Below are 20,345 nucleotides of genomic sequence, written 5' to 3'. Positions count from 1 at the left end.
GGCAGTCTGCAGCACATGGTGGATTACATGCTGCAGTGCCTGAGAAACGACCGCCGCATCGACCACATTCTCAACATGTCTGATTATTGGGTGTTCACCCTCCTCGATCCTCGCTACCGGGACAACGTAGAAAGCCTCATCACACCGTTGAACCGGGAGCGAAAAATGCGGGAGTACCAAGACACACTGGTCAGTTCCATCATCTTCTCCATTCCAACTGAGAGAAGTGCTGCTAGTGCATTCCAAAGCAGCTCAGTGCGTCCAGGCAGTGGTGGAGGCTCTGCACAAAGAGGGAGCAGAAGCAGTGCCTCTGCCCAAGGCAAGACCAGTATGGCCGAACTGTGGCACAGTTTTCTGTGCCCGCCACAAAAGTCTACACCATCACAGACGGCTCCAGTCAGCAGGAGGCAAAGGTTCCGTCAGATGGTGACAGACTACATGTCTTGCCCTCTTGCTGTACTCCCAGACGTCTCTTCCCCTTTCAAGTTTTGGGTCTCAAAGCTGGATACATGGCTAGAGCTAAGCCAGTATGCATTGGAGGTGCTGTCTTGCCCTGCGGCCAGTGTATTATCGGAACGTGTCTTTAGTGCTGCAGGTGGTGTACTAACTGACCGTCGCATGCGACTATCCTCCGATAACGTTGACCGGCTTACTTTCCTGAAAATGAACAAGGCCTGGATCTCGCAGGAATTTGCCACTCCTCCTCCTGATTAAATAATTAGGTCACTGTATACGTTATCCAGGTCTCCTGTTGTGTTCATCTTTCTACCACCTGAACTTAAATTCCTGGGCTCCAACACCGCCAGTTGAGGCTCAGATGTGCCGTCTGCACAGTCAAAACATACGACCCAGTGTTATTGGGTTTCAGTAACGTCAGCTGATCCCCAGCTGTGTAGCCGGCAATGTGTCATGCGACCGCCACGCTGACACAACAACTGAAATGTAAGGGAATCTGTCCCCCCCCCCCCCCAAGGCGTTTGTTACTGAAAGAGCCACCTTGTGCAGCAGTAATGCTGCACAAGGAAAAAGGTAGCTATTTTGGTTTTGCTCCTTGCACACGCAAAACTTAACACTTATAAAATGTGTCCACTGATACCGTAAAACCGTCCCGGAGGTGGGACTTTCCTTCGTAATATGACGCAGCACAGCCGTCATTCCTACCCCCCCGGCGCCGCGCCCCGGCTCCTCAGCGTTGTTTGATTCCGTCCCGGAGCCTGCGCTGTTATGTTATCCCGTGGCCAGGCACACTTAGCGCTGCCCGTCTTCTGGCATCATTTGGTGTCAGGCTGGCTGCGCCTGTGCGGCTACGCTGGCCGAGAGCCCGCCTCGCAGTGTCTTCTGATTTAATCCCACTGGGGGCCTGGGATCTATGGACATGCGCAGTGCATATCTGAACCTCCACCTCTCACTCATCTCCCTATGGCTTCTTCAGACTGTTCGGTGTCAGCTGGTCCCTAATAGCATGCCACGGCCGTGACACCGCACAGTCTGAAAAAGAAGCCGTAGGGAGGGGAGTGAGAGGCGAGGATATGCACTGCGCATGGCCATGGATCCCAGGCCCCCAGTGGGATTACATCAGAAGACACTGCGAGGCGGGCTCTCGGCCAGCGCGGCCGCACAGGCGCAGCCAGCCTGACACCAAATGATGTCAGAAGATGGGCAGCGCTAAGTGTGCCTGGCCACGGGATAACATAACAGCGCAGGCTCCGGGACGGAATCAAACAACGCTGAGGAGCCGGGGCACGGCGGCGGGGGGGTAGTAATGATGGCTGTGCTGCGTCATATTACGAAGGAAAGTCCCACCTCCGGGACGGTTTCACGGCTTCAGGGGACACATTTTAAAAGTGTTTAGTTCTGTGTTTGCAAGGAGCATGATGAAAAGAGCCACCTTTTCCTTTTGCATCTTTTGTGCTGCACAAGCTGGCTCTTTCAGCTACAAACGCCTTGGGGGGGGGGTTAAAGGTTCCCTTTCGACTTCCTCAGGCTTCGGCCTACATTGTGTTCCTCTGCTTTTCCACCTGCCCCTGGGCTCCAACACCGCCAGTTGCCGTCCAGAAGTGCTGTACGCACAGTCAACAGTCGCTCCTCTGTTATTGGGGTTCAGTAACGTCAGCTGTTCCCCTGCTGTGTGTGTGGCAATCCCTCCTACCCCCTCCAACCTCCTCCAACCTCCTCCTCCTCCACCTGTCCCTGGGCTCCAACACCGCCAGTTGCCGTCCAGAAGTGCTGTACGCACAGTCAACAGTCCCTCCTCTGTTATTGGGGTTCAGTAACGTCAGCTGTTCCCCTGCTGTGTGTGTGGCAATCCCTCCTACCTCCTCCAACCTCCTCCAACCTCCTCCTCCTCCACCTGTCCCTGGGCTCCAACACCGCCAGTTGCCGTCCAGAAGTGCTGTACGCACAGTCAACAGTCCCTCCTCTGTTATTGGGGTTCAGTAACGTCAGCTGTTCCCCTGCTGTGTGTGTGGCAATCCCTCCTACCTCCTCCAACCTCCTCCTCCTCCACCTGTCCCTGGGCTCCAACACCGCCAGTTGCCGTCCAGAAGTGCTGTACGCACAGTCAACAGTCCCTCCTCTGTTATTGGGGTTCAGTAACGTCAGCTGTTCCCCTGCTGTGTGTGTGGCAATCCCTCCTACCCCCTCCAACCTCCTCCAACCTCCTCCTCCTCCACCTGTCCCTGGGCTCCAACACCGCCAGTTGCCGTCCAGAAGTGCTGTACGCACAGTCAACAGTCCCTCCTCTGTTATTGGGGTTCAGTAACGTCAGCTGTTCCCCTGCTGTGTGTGTGGCAATCCCTCCTACCTCCTCCAACCTCCTCCAACCTCCTCCTCCTCCACCTGTCCCTGGGCTCCAACACCGCCAGTTGCCGTCCAGAAGTGCTGTACGCACAGTCAACAGTCCCTCCTCTGTTATTGGGGTTCAGTAACGTCAGCTGTTCCCCTGCTGTGTGTGTGGCAATCCCTCCTACCCCCTCCAACCTCCTCCAACCTCCTCCTCCTCCACCTGTCCCTGAGCTCCAACACCGCCAGTTGCCGTCCAGAAGTGCTGTACGCACAGTCAACAGTCCCTCCTCTGTTATTGGGGTTCAGTAACGTCAGCTGTTCCCCTGCTGTGTGTGTGGCAATCCCTCCTACCCCCTCCAACCTCCTCCAACCTCCTCCTCCTCCACCTGTCCCTGGGCTCCAACACCGCCAGTTGCCGTCCAGAAGTGCTGTACGCACAGTCAACAGTCCCTCCTCTGTTATTGGGGTTCAGTAACGTCAGCTGTTCCCCTGCTGTGTGTGTGGCAATCCCTCCTACCCCCTCCAACCTCCTCCAACCTCCTCCTCCTCCACCTGTCCCTGGGCTCCAACACCGCCAGTTGCCGTCCAGAAGTGCTGTACGCACAGTCAACAGTCCCTCCTCTGTTATTGGGGTTCAGTAACGTCAGCTGTTCCCCTGCTGTGTGTGTGGCAATCCCTCCTACCTCCTCCAACCTCCTCCTCCTCCACCTGCCCCTGGGCTCCAACACCGCCAGTTGCCGTCCAGAAGTGCTGTACGCACAGTCAACAGTCCCTCCTCTGTTATTGGGGTTCAGTATCGTCAGCTGTTCCCCTGCTGTGTGTGTGGCAATCCCTCCTACCTCCTCCAACCTCCTCCTCCTCCACCTGCCCCTGGGCTCCAACACCGCCAGTTGCCGTCCAGAAGTGCTGTACGCACAGTCAACAGTCCCTCCTCTGTTATTGGGGTTCAGTAACGTCAGCTGTTCCCCTGCTGTGTGTGTGGCAATCCCTCCTACCTCCTCCAACCTCCTCCTCCTCCACCTGTCCCTGGGCTCCAACACCGCCAGTTGCCGTCCAGAAGTGCTGTACGCACAGTCAACAGTCCCTCCTCTGTTATTGGGGTTCAGTAACGTCAGCTGTTCCCCTGCTGTGTGTGTGGCAATCCCTCCTACCCCCTCCAACCTCCTCCAACCTCCTCCTCCTCCACCTGTCCCTGGGCTCCAACACCGCCAGTTGCCGTCCAGAAGTGCTGTACGCACAGTCAACAGTCCCTCCTCTGTTATTGGGGTTCAGTAACGTCAGCTGTTCCCCTGCTGTGTGTGTGGCAATCCCTCCTACCTCCTCCAACCTCCTCCTCCTCCACCTGCCCCTGGGCTCCAACACCGCCAGTTGCCGTCCAGAAGTGCTGTACGCACAGTCAACAGTCCCTCCTCTGTTATTGGGGTTCAGTAACGTCAGCTGTTCCCCTGCTGTGTGTGTGGCAATCCCTCCTACCTCCTCCAACCTCCTCCTCCTCCACCTGTCCCTGGGCTCCAACACCGCCAGTTGCCGTCCAGAAGTGCTGTACGCACAGTCAACAGTCCCTCCTCTGTTATTGGGGTTCAGTAACGTCAGCTGTTCCCCTGCTGTGTGTGTGGCAATCCCTCCTACCTCCTCCAACCTCCTCCAACCTCCTCCTCCTCCACCTGTCCCTGGGCTCCAACACCGCCAGTTGCCGTCCAGAAGTGCTGTACGCACAGTCAACAGTCCCTCCTCTGTTATTGGGGTTCAGTAACGTCAGCTGTTCCCCTGCTGTGTGTGTGGCAATCCCTCCTACCTCCTCCAACCTCCTCCAACCTCCTCCTCCTCCACCTGTCCCTGGGCTCCAACACCGCCAGTTGCCGTCCAGAAGTGCTGTACGCACAGTCAACAGTCCCTCCTCTGTTATTGGGGTTCAGTAACGTCAGCTGTTCCCCTGCTGTGTGTGTGGCAATCCCTCCTACCTCCTCCAACCTCCTCCTCCTCCACCTGCCCCTGGGCTCCAACACCGCCAGTTGCCGTCCAGAAGTGCTGTACGCACAGTCAACAGTCCCTCCTCTGTTATTGGGGTTCAGTAACGTCAGCTGTTCCCCTGCTGTGTGTGTGGCAATCCCTCCTACCTCCTCCAACCTCCTCCTCCTCCACCTGTCCCTGGGCTCCAACACCGCCAGTTGCCGTCCAGAAGTGCTGTACGCACAGTCAACAGTCCCTCCTCTGTTATTGGGGTTCAGTAACGTCAGCTGTTCCCCTGCTGTGTGTGTGGCAATCCCTCCTACCCCCTCCAACCTCCTCCAACCTCCTCCTCCTCCACCTGTCCCTGGGCTCCAACACCGCCAGTTGCCGTCCAGAAGTGCTGTACGCACAGTCAACAGTCCCTCCTCTGTTATTGGGGTTCAGTAACGTCAGCTGTTCCCCTGCTGTGTGTGTGGCAATCCCTCCTACCTCCTCCAACCTCCTCCTCCTCCACCTGCCCCTGGGCTCCAACACCGCCAGTTGCCGTCCAGAAGTGCTGTACGCACAGTCAACAGTCCCTCCTCTGTTATTGGGGTTCAGTAACGTCAGCTGTTCCCCTGCTGTGTGTGTGGCAATCCCTCCTACCTCCTCCAACCTCCTCCTCCTCCACCTGTCCCTGGGCTCCAACACCGCCAGTTGCCGTCCAGAAGTGCTGTACGCACAGTCAACAGTCCCTCCTCTGTTATTGGGGTTCAGTAACGTCAGCTGTTCCCCTGCTGTGTGTGTGGCAATCCCTCCTACCTCCTCCAACCTCCTCCAACCTCCTCCTCCTCCACCTGTCCCTGGGCTCCAACACCGCCAGTTGCCGTCCAGAAGTGCTGTACGCACAGTCAACAGTCCCTCCTCTGTTATTGGGGTTCAGTAACGTCAGCTGTTCCCCTGCTGTGTGTGTGGCAATCCCTCCTACCTCCTCCAACCTCCTCCAACCTCCTCCTCCTCCACCTGTCCCTGGGCTCCAACACCGCCAGTTGCCGTCCAGAAGTGCTGTACGCACAGTCAACAGTCCCTCCTCTGTTATTGGGGTTCAGTAACGTCAGCTGTTCCCCTGCTGTGTGTGTGGCAATCCCTCCTACCTCCTCCAACCTCCTCCTCCTCCACCTGCCCCTGGGCTCCAACACCGCCAGTTGCCGTCCAGAAGTGCTGTACGCACAGTCAACAGTCCCTCCTCTGTTATTGGGGTTCAGTAACGTCAGCTGTTCCCCTGCTGTGTGTGTGGCAATCCCTCCTACCTCCTCCAACCTCCTCCTCCTCCACCTGTCCCTGGGCTCCAACACCGCCAGTTGCCGTCCAGAAGTGCTGTACGCACAGTCAACAGTCCCTCCTCTGTTATTGGGGTTCAGTAACGTCAGCTGTTCCCCTGCTGTGTGTGTGGCAATCCCTCCTACCCCCTCCAACCTCCTACAACCTCCTCCTCCTCCACCTGTCCCTGGGCTCCAACACCGCCAGTTGCCGTCCAGAAGTGCTGTACGCACAGTCAACAGTCCCTCCTCTGTTATTGGGGTTCAGTAACGTCAGCTGTTCCCCTGCTGTGTGTGTGGCAATCCCTCCTACCTCCTCCAACCTCCTCCTCCTCCACCTGCCCCTGGGCTCCAACACCGCCAGTTGCCGTCCAGAAGTGCTGTACGCACAGTCAACAGTCCCTCCTCTGTTATTGGGGTTCAGTAACGTCAGCTGTTCCCCTGCTGTGTGTGTGGCAATCCCTCCTACCTCCTCCAACCTCCTCCTCCTCCACCTGTCCCTGGGCTCCAACACCGCCAGTTGCCGTCCAGAAGTGCTGTACGCACAGTCAACAGTCCCTCCTCTGTTATTGGGGTTCAGTAACGTCAGCTGTTCCCCTGCTGTGTGTGTGGCAATCCCTCCTACCTCCTCCAACCTCCTCCAACCTCCTCCTCCTCCACCTGTCCCTGGGCTCCAACACCGCCAGTTGCCGTCCAGAAGTGCTGTACGCACAGTCAACAGTCCCTCCTCTGTTATTGGGGTTCAGTAACGTCAGCTGTTCCCCTGCTGTGTGTGTGGCAATCCCTCCTACCTCCTCCAACCTCCTCCAACCTCCTCCTCCTCCACCTGTCCCTGGGCTCCAACACCGCCAGTTGCCGTCCAGAAGTGCTGTACGCACAGTCCCGACAGTCCCTCCTCTGTTATTGGGGTTCAGTAACGTCAGCTGTTCCCCTGCTGTGTGTGTGGCAATCCCTCCTACCTCCTCCAACCTCCTCCAACCTCCTCCTCCTCCACCTGTCCCTGGGCTCCAACACCGCCAGTTGCCGTCCAGAAGTGCTGTACGCACAGTCAACAGTCCCTCCTCTGTTATTGGGGTTCAGTAACGTCAGCTGTTCCCCTGCTGTGTGTGTGGCAATCCCTCCTACCTCCTCCAACCTCCTCCAACCTCCTCCTCCTCCACCTGTCCCTGGGCTCCAACACCGCTAGTTGCCGTCCAGAAGTGCTGTACGCACAGAGCCAAACACCTCGCCAATGTGTTAGTGGGGTTCAGCACCGCCAGCTGTTCCCCTGCTGTGTATACGGCAACGTGTACTGCGACCGCCACGCAGGCACAACAAGTTAAATGTAAGGGAACCTGACCCCCCCCCCCCCCCCCAGGCGTTTGTTACTGAAGGAGCCACCTTGTGCAGCAGTAATGATGCAAAGGGAAAAAGTGCCTCTTTTCGTGATGCTCCTTGCACATGCTGAACCAAACACTTATGAAATGTGTCCCCACACAGCGTTAAACCGTCCGGTAGGTGGAACTTTCCTTTGTCGTGTGACGCAGCACAGCCATCATTTTTACCCCCTTGGCGCCGTGCGCCGCCTCCTCAGCGTTGTTTTAATCTGTCCCGGAGCCTGCGCTGTTAGGTTAGCCCTTGGCCATGCACACATGTTGCGCTGCCCGTCTTCTGACCTCATTTGGTGTCAGGCTGGCTGCGCCTGTGCGGGTGCGGTGGCCGAGATCCCGCCTCGCAGTGTCGTCTAATGTAATCCCACCGCGGGCCTGTGATCCGTGCCCGTGCGCAGTGCATATCCTCTCCTCTCACTCCCCTCCCTACGGCTTCTTCAGACTGTGCGATGTCAGCTGGTCCCTAATAGCATGCCACGGCCGTGACACCGCACAGTCTGAAAAAGCCGTAGGGAGGGGAGTGAGAGGAGAGGATATGCACTGCGCACGGGCACGGATCACAGGCCCGCGGTGGGATTACATTAGACGACACTGCGAGGCGGGATCTCGGCCAGCGCACCCGCACAGGCGCAGCCAGCCTGACACCAAATGATGTCAGAAGACGGGCAGCGCAAAATGTGTGCATGGCCAAGGGCTAACCTAACAGCGCAGGCTCCGGGACAGATTAAAACAACGCTGAGGAGGCGGCGCACGGCGCCAAGGGGGTAAAAATGATGGCTGTGCTGCGTCACACGACAAAGGAAAGTTCCACCTACCGGACGGTTTAACGCTGTGAGGGGACACATTTCATAACTGTTAGGTTCCGCATGTGCAAGGACCATAATTAAAAGAGCTAAGTTTACCTTTTCCAGCATTAGTGCTGTACACAATGGCTCTTTCAGCTACAAACGCCTGGGGGGGGGGGGGGGGTTAAAGTTTTCCTTTCAACTTGCTCGAGTGCAGGCTTCGGCCTACACTCCGCTCCCCCTGCTCCTCCTGCTGACCCTGGGCTCCAACACCGCCAGTTGGGGCCCGGTACTGCTAGCTGCACAGAGAAAAACACCTCGCCAATGTGTCAGTGGGGTTCAGCACCGCCAGCTGTTCCCCTGCTGTGCAGCCGGCATCGTGTCCTGCGACCGCCACGCAGACACAACAGACCCAAAGCTGCCGCCAGTGCAGGCTTCGGCCTACACTCCCCTCCCCCTGCTCCTGCTCCTCCTCCTCCTGCTGACCCTGGGCTCTAACAAACCGCCAGTTGGGGCCCAGATGTGCTAGCTGCACAGAGAAAAACACCAGCCAATGTGTCAGTGGGGTCCAGCACCGCCAGCTGTTCCCCTGCTGTGCAGCCGGCAACGTGTCCTGCAAAAGCCACGCAGACACAAGAACTGAAATTGAAGGGAACCTGTCCCCCCTCCCCCAGGCGTTTTTACGTTATCCAGCCACCTTGTACAGCGGTAATGCTGCATGTGTGCAAGGTGGCTCAGAAACGTATTCTCCTCGCACATGTGGAACTGAAAACACGTCTGAAATGTGTCCTCTGTGTGACCATTTAACCGTCCCGGTGGTGTGACTTTCCTTTGTAATGACACGCTGCAACCCCCTTGGTAGCGCTGCCCGTCTTCTGGCATCATTGTTTGGCTGGCTGCGCCTCTGCGGCCGCCCTGACCCACACAACGCCCCTCGGTGTCTTATTTATTGGGACTGCGAGGGTGCGATTCATGGGCAGGATCAGTGCATCAGTTCGCCTGTCCCTCCTCTCCTTCCGCCTTCTTCGGACTGTGCGGCTTCATGGCCGTGGCATGCGATAAGGGATCAGATGACGCCGCACAGTCTGAAGCGGGTGTAAGGACCCGAGTGTGAGAGGCGAACATATGTGCTGCGCCAGGCCCTGAATCCCAGCCCCGCAGTGTTTTAACAATGTTAAGACACTGCGGGGCTGGGATTCAGGGGCATCGCGAACCGCACCGGCCGACATTACATGATGCCAGAAGATGGGCAGCGCTAACGGCGCTAGGCCAGGGGATAACACGACAGCGCAGACTCCTGTACAGCAAATAACAACGCTCGGGAGGCTGCACCCAGCACCAAGGTGGGATTCTTGACACCTGTGCTGCGTCTCATTACAAAGGGAACTCTCGCCTCCATTACACAGTTTGACTGTATAAAGGGCTAAATGTTATACGTGTTCCATTCAGCGTGTGCAAGGAGAAAAATTACAAGAGCAACCTTTGACTTGCGCAGCACTGCTGCTGCATAAGCTGTGGCTCTTCTACTTTGTAACCCCTGAGGGGGGGTTAAAGGTGACTTTTGAAATCGGTTCAATTAGGCTTCGGCCTACACTCTGCTCCACCTGCAGAGCCCGGGCTCCAACAACGCTAGTTGCTGTCCGGAAGTGCTGGCTGCACAGAGCCAAACACCTCGCCAATGTGTCAGTGGGGTCCAGCACCGCCAGCTGTTCCCCTGCTGTGTAGCCGGCAACGTGTCCTGCAAAAGCCACGCAGACACAACACACCCAAAGCTGCCGCCTGTGCAGGCTTCGGCCTACACTCCCCTCCCCCTGCTCCTCCTCCTCCTGCTCCTCCTCCTGCTGTCCCTGGGCTCTAACATACCGCCAGTTGGGGCCCAGATGTGCTAGCTGCACAGAGAAAAACACCAGCCAATGTGTCAGTGGGATCCAGCACCGCCAGCTGTTCCCCTGCTGTGCAGCCGGCAACGTGTCCTGCAAAAGCCACGCAGACACAAGAACTGAAATTGAAGGGAACCTGTCCCCCCTCCCCCAGGCGTTTTTACGTTATCCAGCCACCTTGTACAGCGGTAATGCTGCATGTGTGCAAGGTGGCTCAGAAACGTATTCTCCTCGCACATGTGGAACTGAAAACACGTCTGAAATGTGTCCTCTGTGTGACCATTTAACCGTCCCGGTGGTGTGACTTTCCTTTGTAATGACACGCTGCAACCCCCTTGGTAGCGCTGCCCGTCTTCTGGCATCATTGTTTGGCTGGCTGTGCCTCTGCGGCCGCCCTGACCCACACAACGCCCCTCGGTGTCTTATTTATTGGGACTGCGAGAGTGCGATTCATGGGCAGGATCAGTGCATCAGTTCGCCTGTCCCTCCTCTCCTTCCGCCTTCTTCGGACTGTGCGGCTTCATGGCCGTGGCATGCGATAAGGGATCAGATGACGCCGCACAGTCTGAAGCGGGTGTAAGGACCCGAGTGTGAGAGGCGAACATATGTGCTGCGCCAGGCCCTGAATCCCAGCCCCGCAGTGTTTTAACAATGTTAAGACACTGCGGGGCTGGGATTCAGGGGCATCGCGAACCGCACCGGCCGACATTACATGATGCCAGAAGATGGGCAGCGCTAACGGCGCTAGGCCAGGGGATAACACGACAGCGCAGACTCCTGTACAGCAAATAACAACGCTCGGGAGGCTGCACCCAGCACCAAGGTGGGATTCTTGACACCTGTGCTGCGTCTCATTACAAAGGGAACTCTCGCCTCCATTACACAGTTTGACTGTATAAAGGGCTAAATGTTATACGTGTTCCATTCAGCGTGTGCAAGGAGAAAAATTACAAGAGCAACCTTTGACTTGCGCAGCACTGCTGCTGCATAAGCTGTGGCTCTTCTACTTTGTAACCCCTGAGGGGGGGTTAAAGGTGACTTTTGAAATCGGTTCAATTAGGCTTCGGCCTACACTCTGCTCCACCTGCAGAGCCCGGGCTCCAACAACGCTAGTTGCTGTCCGGAAGTGCTGGCTGCACAGAGCCAAACACCTCGCCAATGTGTCAGTGGGGTCCAGCACCGCCAGCTGTTCCCCTGCTGTGTAGCCGGCAACGTGTCCTGCAAAAGCCACGCAGACACAACACACCCAAAGCTGCCGCCTGTGCAGGCTTCGGCCTACACTCCCCTCCCCCTGCTCCTCCTCCTCCTGCTCCTCCTCCTGCTGTCCCTGGGCTCTAACACACCGCCAGTTGGGGCCCAGATGTGCTAGCTGCACAGAGAAAAACACCAGCCAATGTGTCAGTGGGGTCCAGCACCGCCAGCTGTTCCCCTGCTGTGCAGCCGGCAACGTGTCCTGCAAAAGCCACGCAGACACAAGAACTGAAATTGAAGGGAACCTGTCCCCCCTCCCCCAGGCGTTTTTACGTTATCCAGCCACCTTGTACAGCGGTAATGCTGCATGTGTGCAAGGTGGCTCAGAAACGTATTCTCCTCGCACATGTGGAACTGAAAACACGTCTGAAATGTGTCCTCTGTGTGACCATTTAACCGTCCCGGTGGTGTGACTTTCCTTTGTAATGACACGCTGCAACCCCCTTGGTAGCGCTGCCCGTCTTCTGGCATCATTGTTTGGCTGGCTGCGCCTCTGCGGCCGCCCTGACCCACACAACGCCCCTCGGTGTCTTATTTATTGGGACTGCGAGGGTGCGATTCATGGGCAGGATCAGTGCATCAGTTCGCCTGTCCCTCCTCTCCTTCCGCCTTCTTCGGACTGTGCGGCTTCATGGCCGTGGCATGCGATAAGGGATCAGATGACGCCGCACAGTCTGAAGCGGGTGTAAGGACCCGAGTGTGAGAGGCGAACATATGTGCTGCGCCAGGCCCTGAATCCCAGCCCCGCAGTGTTTTAACAATGTTAAGACACTGCGGGGCTGGGATTCAGGGGCATCGCGAACCGCACCGGCCGACATTACATGATGCCAGAAGATGGGCAGCGCTAACGGCGCTAGGCCAGGGGATAACACGACAGCGCAGACTCCTGTACAGCAAATAACAACGCTCGGGAGGCTGCACCCAGCACCAAGGTGGGATTCTTGACACCTGTGCTGCGTCTCATTACAAAGGGAACTCTCGCCTCCATTACACAGTTTGACTGTATAAAGGGCTAAATGTTATACGTGTTCCATTCAGCGTGTGCAAGGAGAAAAATTACAAGAGCAACCTTTGACTTGCGCAGCACTGCTGCTGCATAAGCTGTGGCTCTTCTACTTTGTAACCCCTGAGGGGGGGTTAAAGGTGACTTTTGAAATCGGTTCAATTAGGCTTCGGCCTACACTCTGCTCCACCTGCAGAGCCCGGGCTCCAACAACGCTAGTTGCTGTCCGGAAGTGCTGGCTGCACAGAGCCAAACACCTCGCCAATGTGTCAGTGGGGTCCAGCACCGCCAGCTGTTCCCCTGCTGTGTAGCCGGCAACGTGTCCTGCAAAAGCCACGCAGACACAACACACCCAAAGCTGCCGCCTGTGCAGGCTTCGGCCTACACTCCCCTCCCCCTGCTCCTCCTCCTCCTGCTCCTCCTCCTGCTGTCCCTGGGCTCTAACATACCGCCAGTTGGGGCCCAGATGTGCTAGCTGCACAGAGAAAAACACCAGCCAATGTGTCAGTGGGGTCCAGCACCGCCAGCTGTTCCCCTGCTGTGCAGCCGGCAACGTGTCCTGCAAAAGCCACGCAGACACAAGAACTGAAATTGAAGGGAACCTGTCCCCCCTCCCCCAGGCGTTTTTACGTTATCCAGCCACCTTGTACAGCGGTAATGCTGCATGTGTGCAAGGTGGCTCAGAAACGTATTCTCCTCGCACATGTGGAACTGAAAACACGTCTGAAATGTGTCCTCTGTGTGACCATTTAACCGTCCCGGTGGTGTGACTTTCCTTTGTAATGACACGCTGCAACCCCCTTGGTAGCGCTGCCCGTCTTCTGGCATCATTGTTTGGCTGGCTGCGCCTCTGCGGCCGCCCTGACCCACACAACGCCCCTCGGTGTCTTATTTATTGGGACTGCGAGGGTGCGATTCATGGGCAGGATCAGTGCATCAGTTCGCCTGTCCCTCCTCTCCTTCCACCTTCTTCGGACTGTGCGGCTTCATGGCCGTGGCATGCGATAAGGGATCAGATGACGCCGCACAGTCTGAAGCGGGTGTAAGGACCCGAGTGTGAGAGGCGAACATATGTGCTGCGCCAGGCCCTGAATCCCAGCCCCGCAGTGTTTTAACAATGTTAAGACACTGCGGGGCTGGGATTCAGGGGCATCGCGAACCGCACCGGCCGACATTACATGATGCCAGAAGATGGGCAGCGCTAACGGCGCTAGGCCAGGGGATAACACGACAGCGCAGACTCCTGTACAGCAAATAACAACGCTCGGGAGGCTGCACCCAGCACCAAGGTGGGATTCTTGACACCTGTGCTGCGTCTCATTACAAAGGGAACTCTCGCCTCCATTACACAGTTTGACTGTATAAAGGGCTAAATGTTATACGTGTTCCATTCAGCGTGTGCAAGGAGAAAAATTACAAGAGCAACCTTTGACTTGCGCAGCACTGCTGCTGCATAAGCTGTGGCTCTTCTACTTTGTAACCCCTGAGGGGGGGTTAAAGGTGACTTTTGAAATCGGTTCAATTAGGCTTCGGCCTACACTCTGCTCCACCTGCAGAGCCCGGGCTCCAACAACGCTAGTTGCTGTCCGGAAGTGCTGGCTGCACAGAGCCAAACACCTCGCCAATGTGTCAGTGGGGTCCAGCACCGCCAGCTGTTCCCCTGCTGTGTAGCCGGCAACGTGTCCTGCAAAAGCCACGCAGACACAACACACCCAAAGCTGCCGCCTGTGCAGGCTTCGGCCTACACTCCCCTCCCCCTGCTCCTCCTCCTGCTGTCCCTGGGCTCTAACACACCGCCAGTTGGGGCCCTAGGAAGACAAGCTTGAATAGGTCCCCATCCGGGTTCCAGTACCGTCAGCTGGTTCTCGGCAGTGTCTTTTGCTCTTGTACCTTCTGCTCCCCATCCTGGTTCCAGTACCGTCAGCTGGTTCCGGGCAGAGCCTTTGGCTTAGGTGCCTCCCTCTGGGTATCCGAGTTCCACCAACGTCAGGTGGTCCTTGGTAGTGCTTTCAGGCACGGGTACCTCCTGCTTAGTAACCGGGTTCCAGTAACGTCAGCTGGTCCTCGGTAGTTCCATTGGCTCTTGGACCTTCGGCTACCCATCCGGGTTCCAGTACCGTCAGCTGGTTCTCGGCAGTGTCTTTTGCTCTTGTACCTTCTGCTCCCCATCCTGGTTCCAGTACCGTCAGCTGGTTCCGGGCAGAGCCTTTGGCTTAGGTGCCTCCCTCTGGGTATCCGAGTTCCACCAACGTCAGGTGGTCCTTGGTAGTGCTTTCAGGCACGGGTACCTCCTGCTTAGTAACCGGGTTCCAGTAACGTCAGCTGGTCCTCGGTAGTTCCATTGGCTCTTGGACCTTCGGGTAGCCATCCGAGTTCCAGTTCCATCAGCTGTTTCTCGGCATTTTCTCAGCCTTCTTGTACCTTCTGCTACATTTCCAAGTTCAAGACCCGAAAGACGATGACCCGGAAGACCACCCCTAAGATGATGACGACACCAGAGACGACAACCACCGAGATGACGACGACCCTGGAGACGATGACCCTGAAGACGACCCCGATGACGACGACCCCGATGACGACGACCCCGATGACGACGACCCTGGAGATGACGACCCTGGAGATGACGACGACAACCTGGAAGACCGAGAAGCAGAAGAACAAGAGGCTGCAGAACAAAGAGCAGAAGAACATTAAGCATAAGACTAAATATCAGAGCAAAAGATATTATCTAAATTATAAGCAGAAGAAGACTAAGCAGTGTATGGGGGTGAGTCCGTTCCTCCTCGTGGTGCCCCTGGATAAAGCCTGATGCTGCAGGCCAAACTGAACGCGGACAAATGTAACTGTTTTGTGACAGGCAGAACGGAAGGTGTAATCTTCAAACTTTTATAGATAACAACTACGGGAATGCCTGTCACAAATAAGAATATGATGAAGAAGTTGAATATAAAAAAGATAATAGTAAAATAAAAAGAATATGAACAATGTAAAAAAAAAAATATATATATACGTAGAAAAGAAGAAGATGAATAAGGTGAAGAAGTTGATGTCACAGAAGCTGATGATGAGGATAATGAAGAAGAAAGTGTGGGAGAAGTAAAAAATAGGGTGAAGGGCGTGGAAGTAGTGAAACATCAATATCTGACAAAATAAATAAAAAATTAACATAGTCAAATTCTTTCTAACGCCGAACGTCATAAAAAAATTAAAAATACTGCTATTCTATTTGATTGGGATAAACCCCTGTGCCTTTAATGTCTCCGCCACCTCCCCCAATACATCCTACATTATTCTTAGTTGTTTTCCTTCATGTAGAATTAACCTACAAGGAAAGAAAGGGTTTATTTTAATTCCGATATTTTCGTCCCATTAACTTGCATTGGGATCGGGTATCGGTATCGGATTGGATTCCGATACTGTGACGGTATCGGCCGATACTTTCCGATACCGATACTTTCCGATATCGGAAAGTATCGCTCAACACTACAGGTCACTGATCTTTCATCATTATAAAAAAAAATTAACTTCTGCAAAATGGCGCTGGCGGCGGCGTATACATACTAACATCTGTCACTTGCCGACTGATGCTACTGCCCAAGTGCCACCGCTGCCATTTTGCTGCAGCCAATTTTTTTTTCTCCAGCAAAATGGTATGAGCATCAGCGCTTGCGCAATATATGAAACTGCACAAGCACTACCACTGACACCATTTTGGGATTGCACAGTAGCTGGAGCCATTTTGCTGAAGTTATTTTTTTTCTAAGCCAACAATATTACATGCGTTATGCGAAAGATGCTACTGCACATGTGCCTCTGACGCCATTTTGCTGAAGTAAATTTTTTTTTCTAAGCCAACAATATTATATGCATTATGTAAAATAGGAGGCAGATCTAAAGGATCAGTGACCTGTCATAAGCCCTTAAGGATTAATATGTGAACAGAGCACCACATAAAGCCGTATTCAGGCCGCCCTGAAGCACCAGAACCTCATTAACTGAAAACTGCCAATAAAGATTAAACAACAACCACAAGATGGATTTCATCAACCAAGGTATCATTTTAAGAGCACCAACCTGACAGTGTCTGTAGTTTACTGAGCAAAATGGCTTTTACCTGTAATTCGTTTTGCATTGAATAAATTCAACAGAATTTGAATTTATACGCAATATTCTGACTAGCCTGGTGAATAGAATTTTTGTAGATTTGCTCATCTTTAAATTGAAACTGTGTTGTATAAATCAATTAAGTAAGATATTTAGTGAAAAATAATCACAAATTTTGTTGCAAGTTTGATCAAAGCAAAAAGTTGCGACTTCTTCATTTTACACTGATTTTAGTGTTAATTTAAACTCTAATCTATACCTGCTCATTGCAGGCTAATATTTGCTCTTCTGCAGCATAGTTGTACAAAAATGTAAAAAAGAAAATGTAGCAGATAATTACTTGTAAAGTTGTAAAACATATGTTGCATTCTACTCCAAAGTGCTGTGAACAGTGTATGAAATGAAGTGTTAGTAAATTCCCTCTATGTTCACTTTATACGTCAATTTATGTTTCTCTAGTGCAACTGACATACAACAATCTAAAAAAATTTCACCACATTATAATATTGCTGCATAATGATAGGATATGACATGTCATTAAGGTAGGTGTAGCTTCAGGACTACCATTGTGCAATAATTTTCATTAACATTCAAGTTAATTCCTAAATTAATGTTTTATAGCTGCTAATCAATCAAAAATGGAAATAGACTGTAATATAAAAATAAGAACAAATAAGAGACATGGAAACAATATGATTCAAAAGTTCTTTATTAAGTATAAAATAATTAAGTACTATTAAAGGTTTTATAACTGACAGTTTATTAAAATGGAATATCTCCTTAGAAGATAGAAATAGTAGCTTTATTCCAACTTTTATCTGCTGTATCTTTTTATTTTATATTTTGCTGCTATTTTATACAAGTAAACAAGCTTTGAAAAAAGAGAATATGTGAAAAATTAAATAGTATCACAGTGTCAAATGTACAAGCGTACTGTAAACATTTATTTTCATTCAGTGAAAGTCTTTTTTCATCCAGTGGGAACCACAATTGCAAATCTAATTATTGACTTTATTATACAATAATAACAAATAAAATAAAAATAATAATAGCTATTGCAATAAATTCATACACATAAAAGAAAAATGACAGAACAATATGCATCACTTAAGTGGTAATATTTCTACTGGCAGAAGCAAACATGTATGCTTCAAACCAGGGGTGTATATGAGGAGGGTCTGGAAGGAAATGTCCCCGACCACCAACATACAGGTGTTATATATCAGAGATTGCAATAAAAAACCTTTCTACCTCTGCATTTTCTAGGGTGTTAAAGAAGCACTCCTCCCATCAAAGTTTTTATCCTCTTAGTATATTGCAATCATCATATTATTCTATGCCACTTTCTTTGTGCTTACAATTTTCCATTTTTCTCTTCTACCCAGCTAATTCTCTGTTCTCTGCTCTGTAGAAACAGGAAGATTTTTTCCATGCAACAATCTTTCCCCTCTTCAACTCCTGACCCAGCTGCTCCCTCCTGCCAGGGACTTTTTCATTTACTTCTGACTTGTACTGGAAAAATTGACCTCATATTTCTACATAGAGCTTACAGGAATTAAGCTAGTCAGTTTTTAATCATGTGATGCCAAATACCTAATGGAGAAGAGAAAAAAATACCTGGGTAGAAAGGCAAAATAAGCAATTGTAGGGACACCGTATCATAAAATACAATAATTGCATTATATTAAGAGGATAACAATTTTGATGGGAGTGTTTCTTTAGGATACATGGCCAAGGCATGGTTAAGGAAAGCCTTGATAAAACTCAATGACTTCAATGAAATTTGACTGATTGGTTACTGTGATCTAAAAAACCAGGACAAGTCTAAGATCACTTTTGCGGTACAACACAGAAGCAGCACATTTTAAGACATGAATATAACTTATGTCACATGCAAAGTATTTGTCAATGTTTGGCAATGTTTTTCATGAAGAACAAATAGTACCAATATTACCATATATTCCCATGTCTGGTAATCTATGATTTTCAACACATAAATATTGTATTAGTATATGCACTGATAATGGAAGGTTTATGGGATATACATGACAAATATTTTGTTTCTTGGACATTTACTCAGGTGTCATCATCAGTCCTAGGTCAAAATTAAGGTCAAACTGGCAGTGTCCATGAACATCCAGGCAACACAAAACGTGATATCATGGCTTTTGTTTCAAGATAGACTGATGTGTGATAACTGTTGCATGGTTTGTAGATATCTTATAATGTTCTTGTCCTGAGCCTTGAGGGGGAGAAGGTAGAGGTGTTTCAGGAGAAGCTAAAAATTAAAAAAATAGAAAATATTTAATCATTATTATAAGAATATATAAAAACATTGCTGAAGGTAAGTCACCTTTCCTTTTGCTTACATGTGACATACAGTATCAGAAGAAATATAAATTTTTCAATTTATAAAATTGGTTATCTATTACAGACATTCTCAGATTACCTCAAACTTTGACATGTGTATTATCAAAAATAGGTAGAACAAATCTTAACTAGTGTTGAGCATTCCGATACCGCAAGTATCGGGTATCGGCCGATATTTGCTGTATCGGAATTCGGATACCGAGTTCCGATATTTTTGTGATATCGGAAATCGGAATCGGAAGTTCCCAGTGTGTGGTTCCCAGGGTCTGGAGGAGGGGAGACTCTCCTTCAGGCCCAGGGATCCATATTCATGTAAAAAATAAAGAATAAAAATAAAAAATATGGATATACTCACCCCTCCGGCGGACCCTGGACCTTGGCGATGTAACCGGCAGCCTCCGTTCCTAAGAATGCAGTGAGTGTAGGACCTGCGATGACGTCGCGGCTTGTGATTGGTCGCGTGAGTGGTAACATGAGCAGTCACGCGACCAATCACAAGCCGCGACATCATCGAAGGTCCTTCACTCTGCATTCTTAGGAACGGAGGCAGACGCTTGCAGCGGTGACAGCCAGGGGCCGTCCGAGGGTGAGTATATCCATATTTTTTATTTGTATTCTTTATTTATTACATGAATATGGATCCCAGGGCCTGAAGGAGAGTTTCCTCTCCTTCAGACCCTGGGAACCATACAGGATACCTTCCGATATTTGTGTCCCATTGACTTGTATTGGTATCGGGTATCGGTATCGGCGAGATCCGATATTTTGCCGGTATCGGCCGATCCAATCCGATACCGATACTTTCGAATATCGGAAGGTATCGCTCAACACTAATCTTAACCTAAAATTGCTATGTAAGTTTAACCCCTTAACGACCGCTGATACGCGATAACGGCGGCAGTTAAGGGTACTTAAACCACAGCGCCGTTAATTTTCTCTGGGGTCTCGGTTGCTGGGGGTAGCCGAGACCTCGGAGAACATGATTCGGGGGTTTTTTACCTGCCCCCGAGTTGCGATCGCCGGTAATTAACCATTTACCGGTGATCGCAAAAAAAAAACCGCAATCTCCCTTTTAATTTCTCTGTCCTCCGATGTGATCACACATCAGAGGACAGAGAAATGGGGTCCCTGATAGCCCCCGATACTCACCTGTCTCCTCCGTTGCTCCTTGTGGCTCCCGATGGGCGCCACCATCTTCTTCCGGCAAAAAAATGGCCGGCCGGCACCAGGAGGATCTTTGGGGTCTCGGCTGCCGGGGGTAGCCGAGACCCCAAAGAACATGATTGTGGTTGGTTCTTTCCGACCCCTGTTTTGCGATCGCCGGTAATTAACTGTTTACCGGCGTTCGGCAAAAAAAAAAAAAAACGATCGGTCATTCTCTGTCCACTGATGTGATCGCACATCAGAGGACAGAGAAATAGGGGGATTTGGTGACCCTGCTATACTTACCGGTGTCCCTGGGTCCTCCTGCATCCCCTCCTGCCTGCCGGCTTCTTCCTATGGAAAGAAAATGGCGGGCGCATGCGCAGTGCGCCCGCTCTCTGCTGCCA

At 52.1% G+C, this 20,345-nt stretch overlaps 1 protein-coding gene across 3 annotated transcripts in view; it reads right to left on the bottom strand.

The window, feature by feature from the left end:
* Positions 1–17,118: 17,118 nt before the first annotated feature.
* The window catches only part of HNF4G (hepatocyte nuclear factor 4 gamma), a 168,151-nt gene continuing 164,924 nt past the window's right edge, over positions 17,119–20,345 (bottom strand). For all 3 annotated transcript variants that reach the window (XM_077270676.1, XM_077270674.1, XM_077270675.1), the window contains exon 10: positions 17,119–18,703. In XM_077270676.1, coding sequence (XP_077126791.1) covers positions 18,585–18,703 — 119 coding nt within the window. In that variant the 3' untranslated portion in view covers positions 17,119–18,584. The remainder of the gene's footprint in view (positions 18,704–20,345) is intronic.

The sequence above is a fragment of the Ranitomeya variabilis genome, chromosome 6 (genome assembly GCF_051348905.1).
Source record: "Ranitomeya variabilis isolate aRanVar5 chromosome 6, aRanVar5.hap1, whole genome shotgun sequence".
Classification (NCBI taxonomy): Eukaryota; Metazoa; Chordata; class Amphibia; order Anura; family Dendrobatidae; genus Ranitomeya; species Ranitomeya variabilis.
Note: the sequence above shows the minus strand (reverse complement) of the source record. Positions and strands in the feature narration are given on the sequence as shown.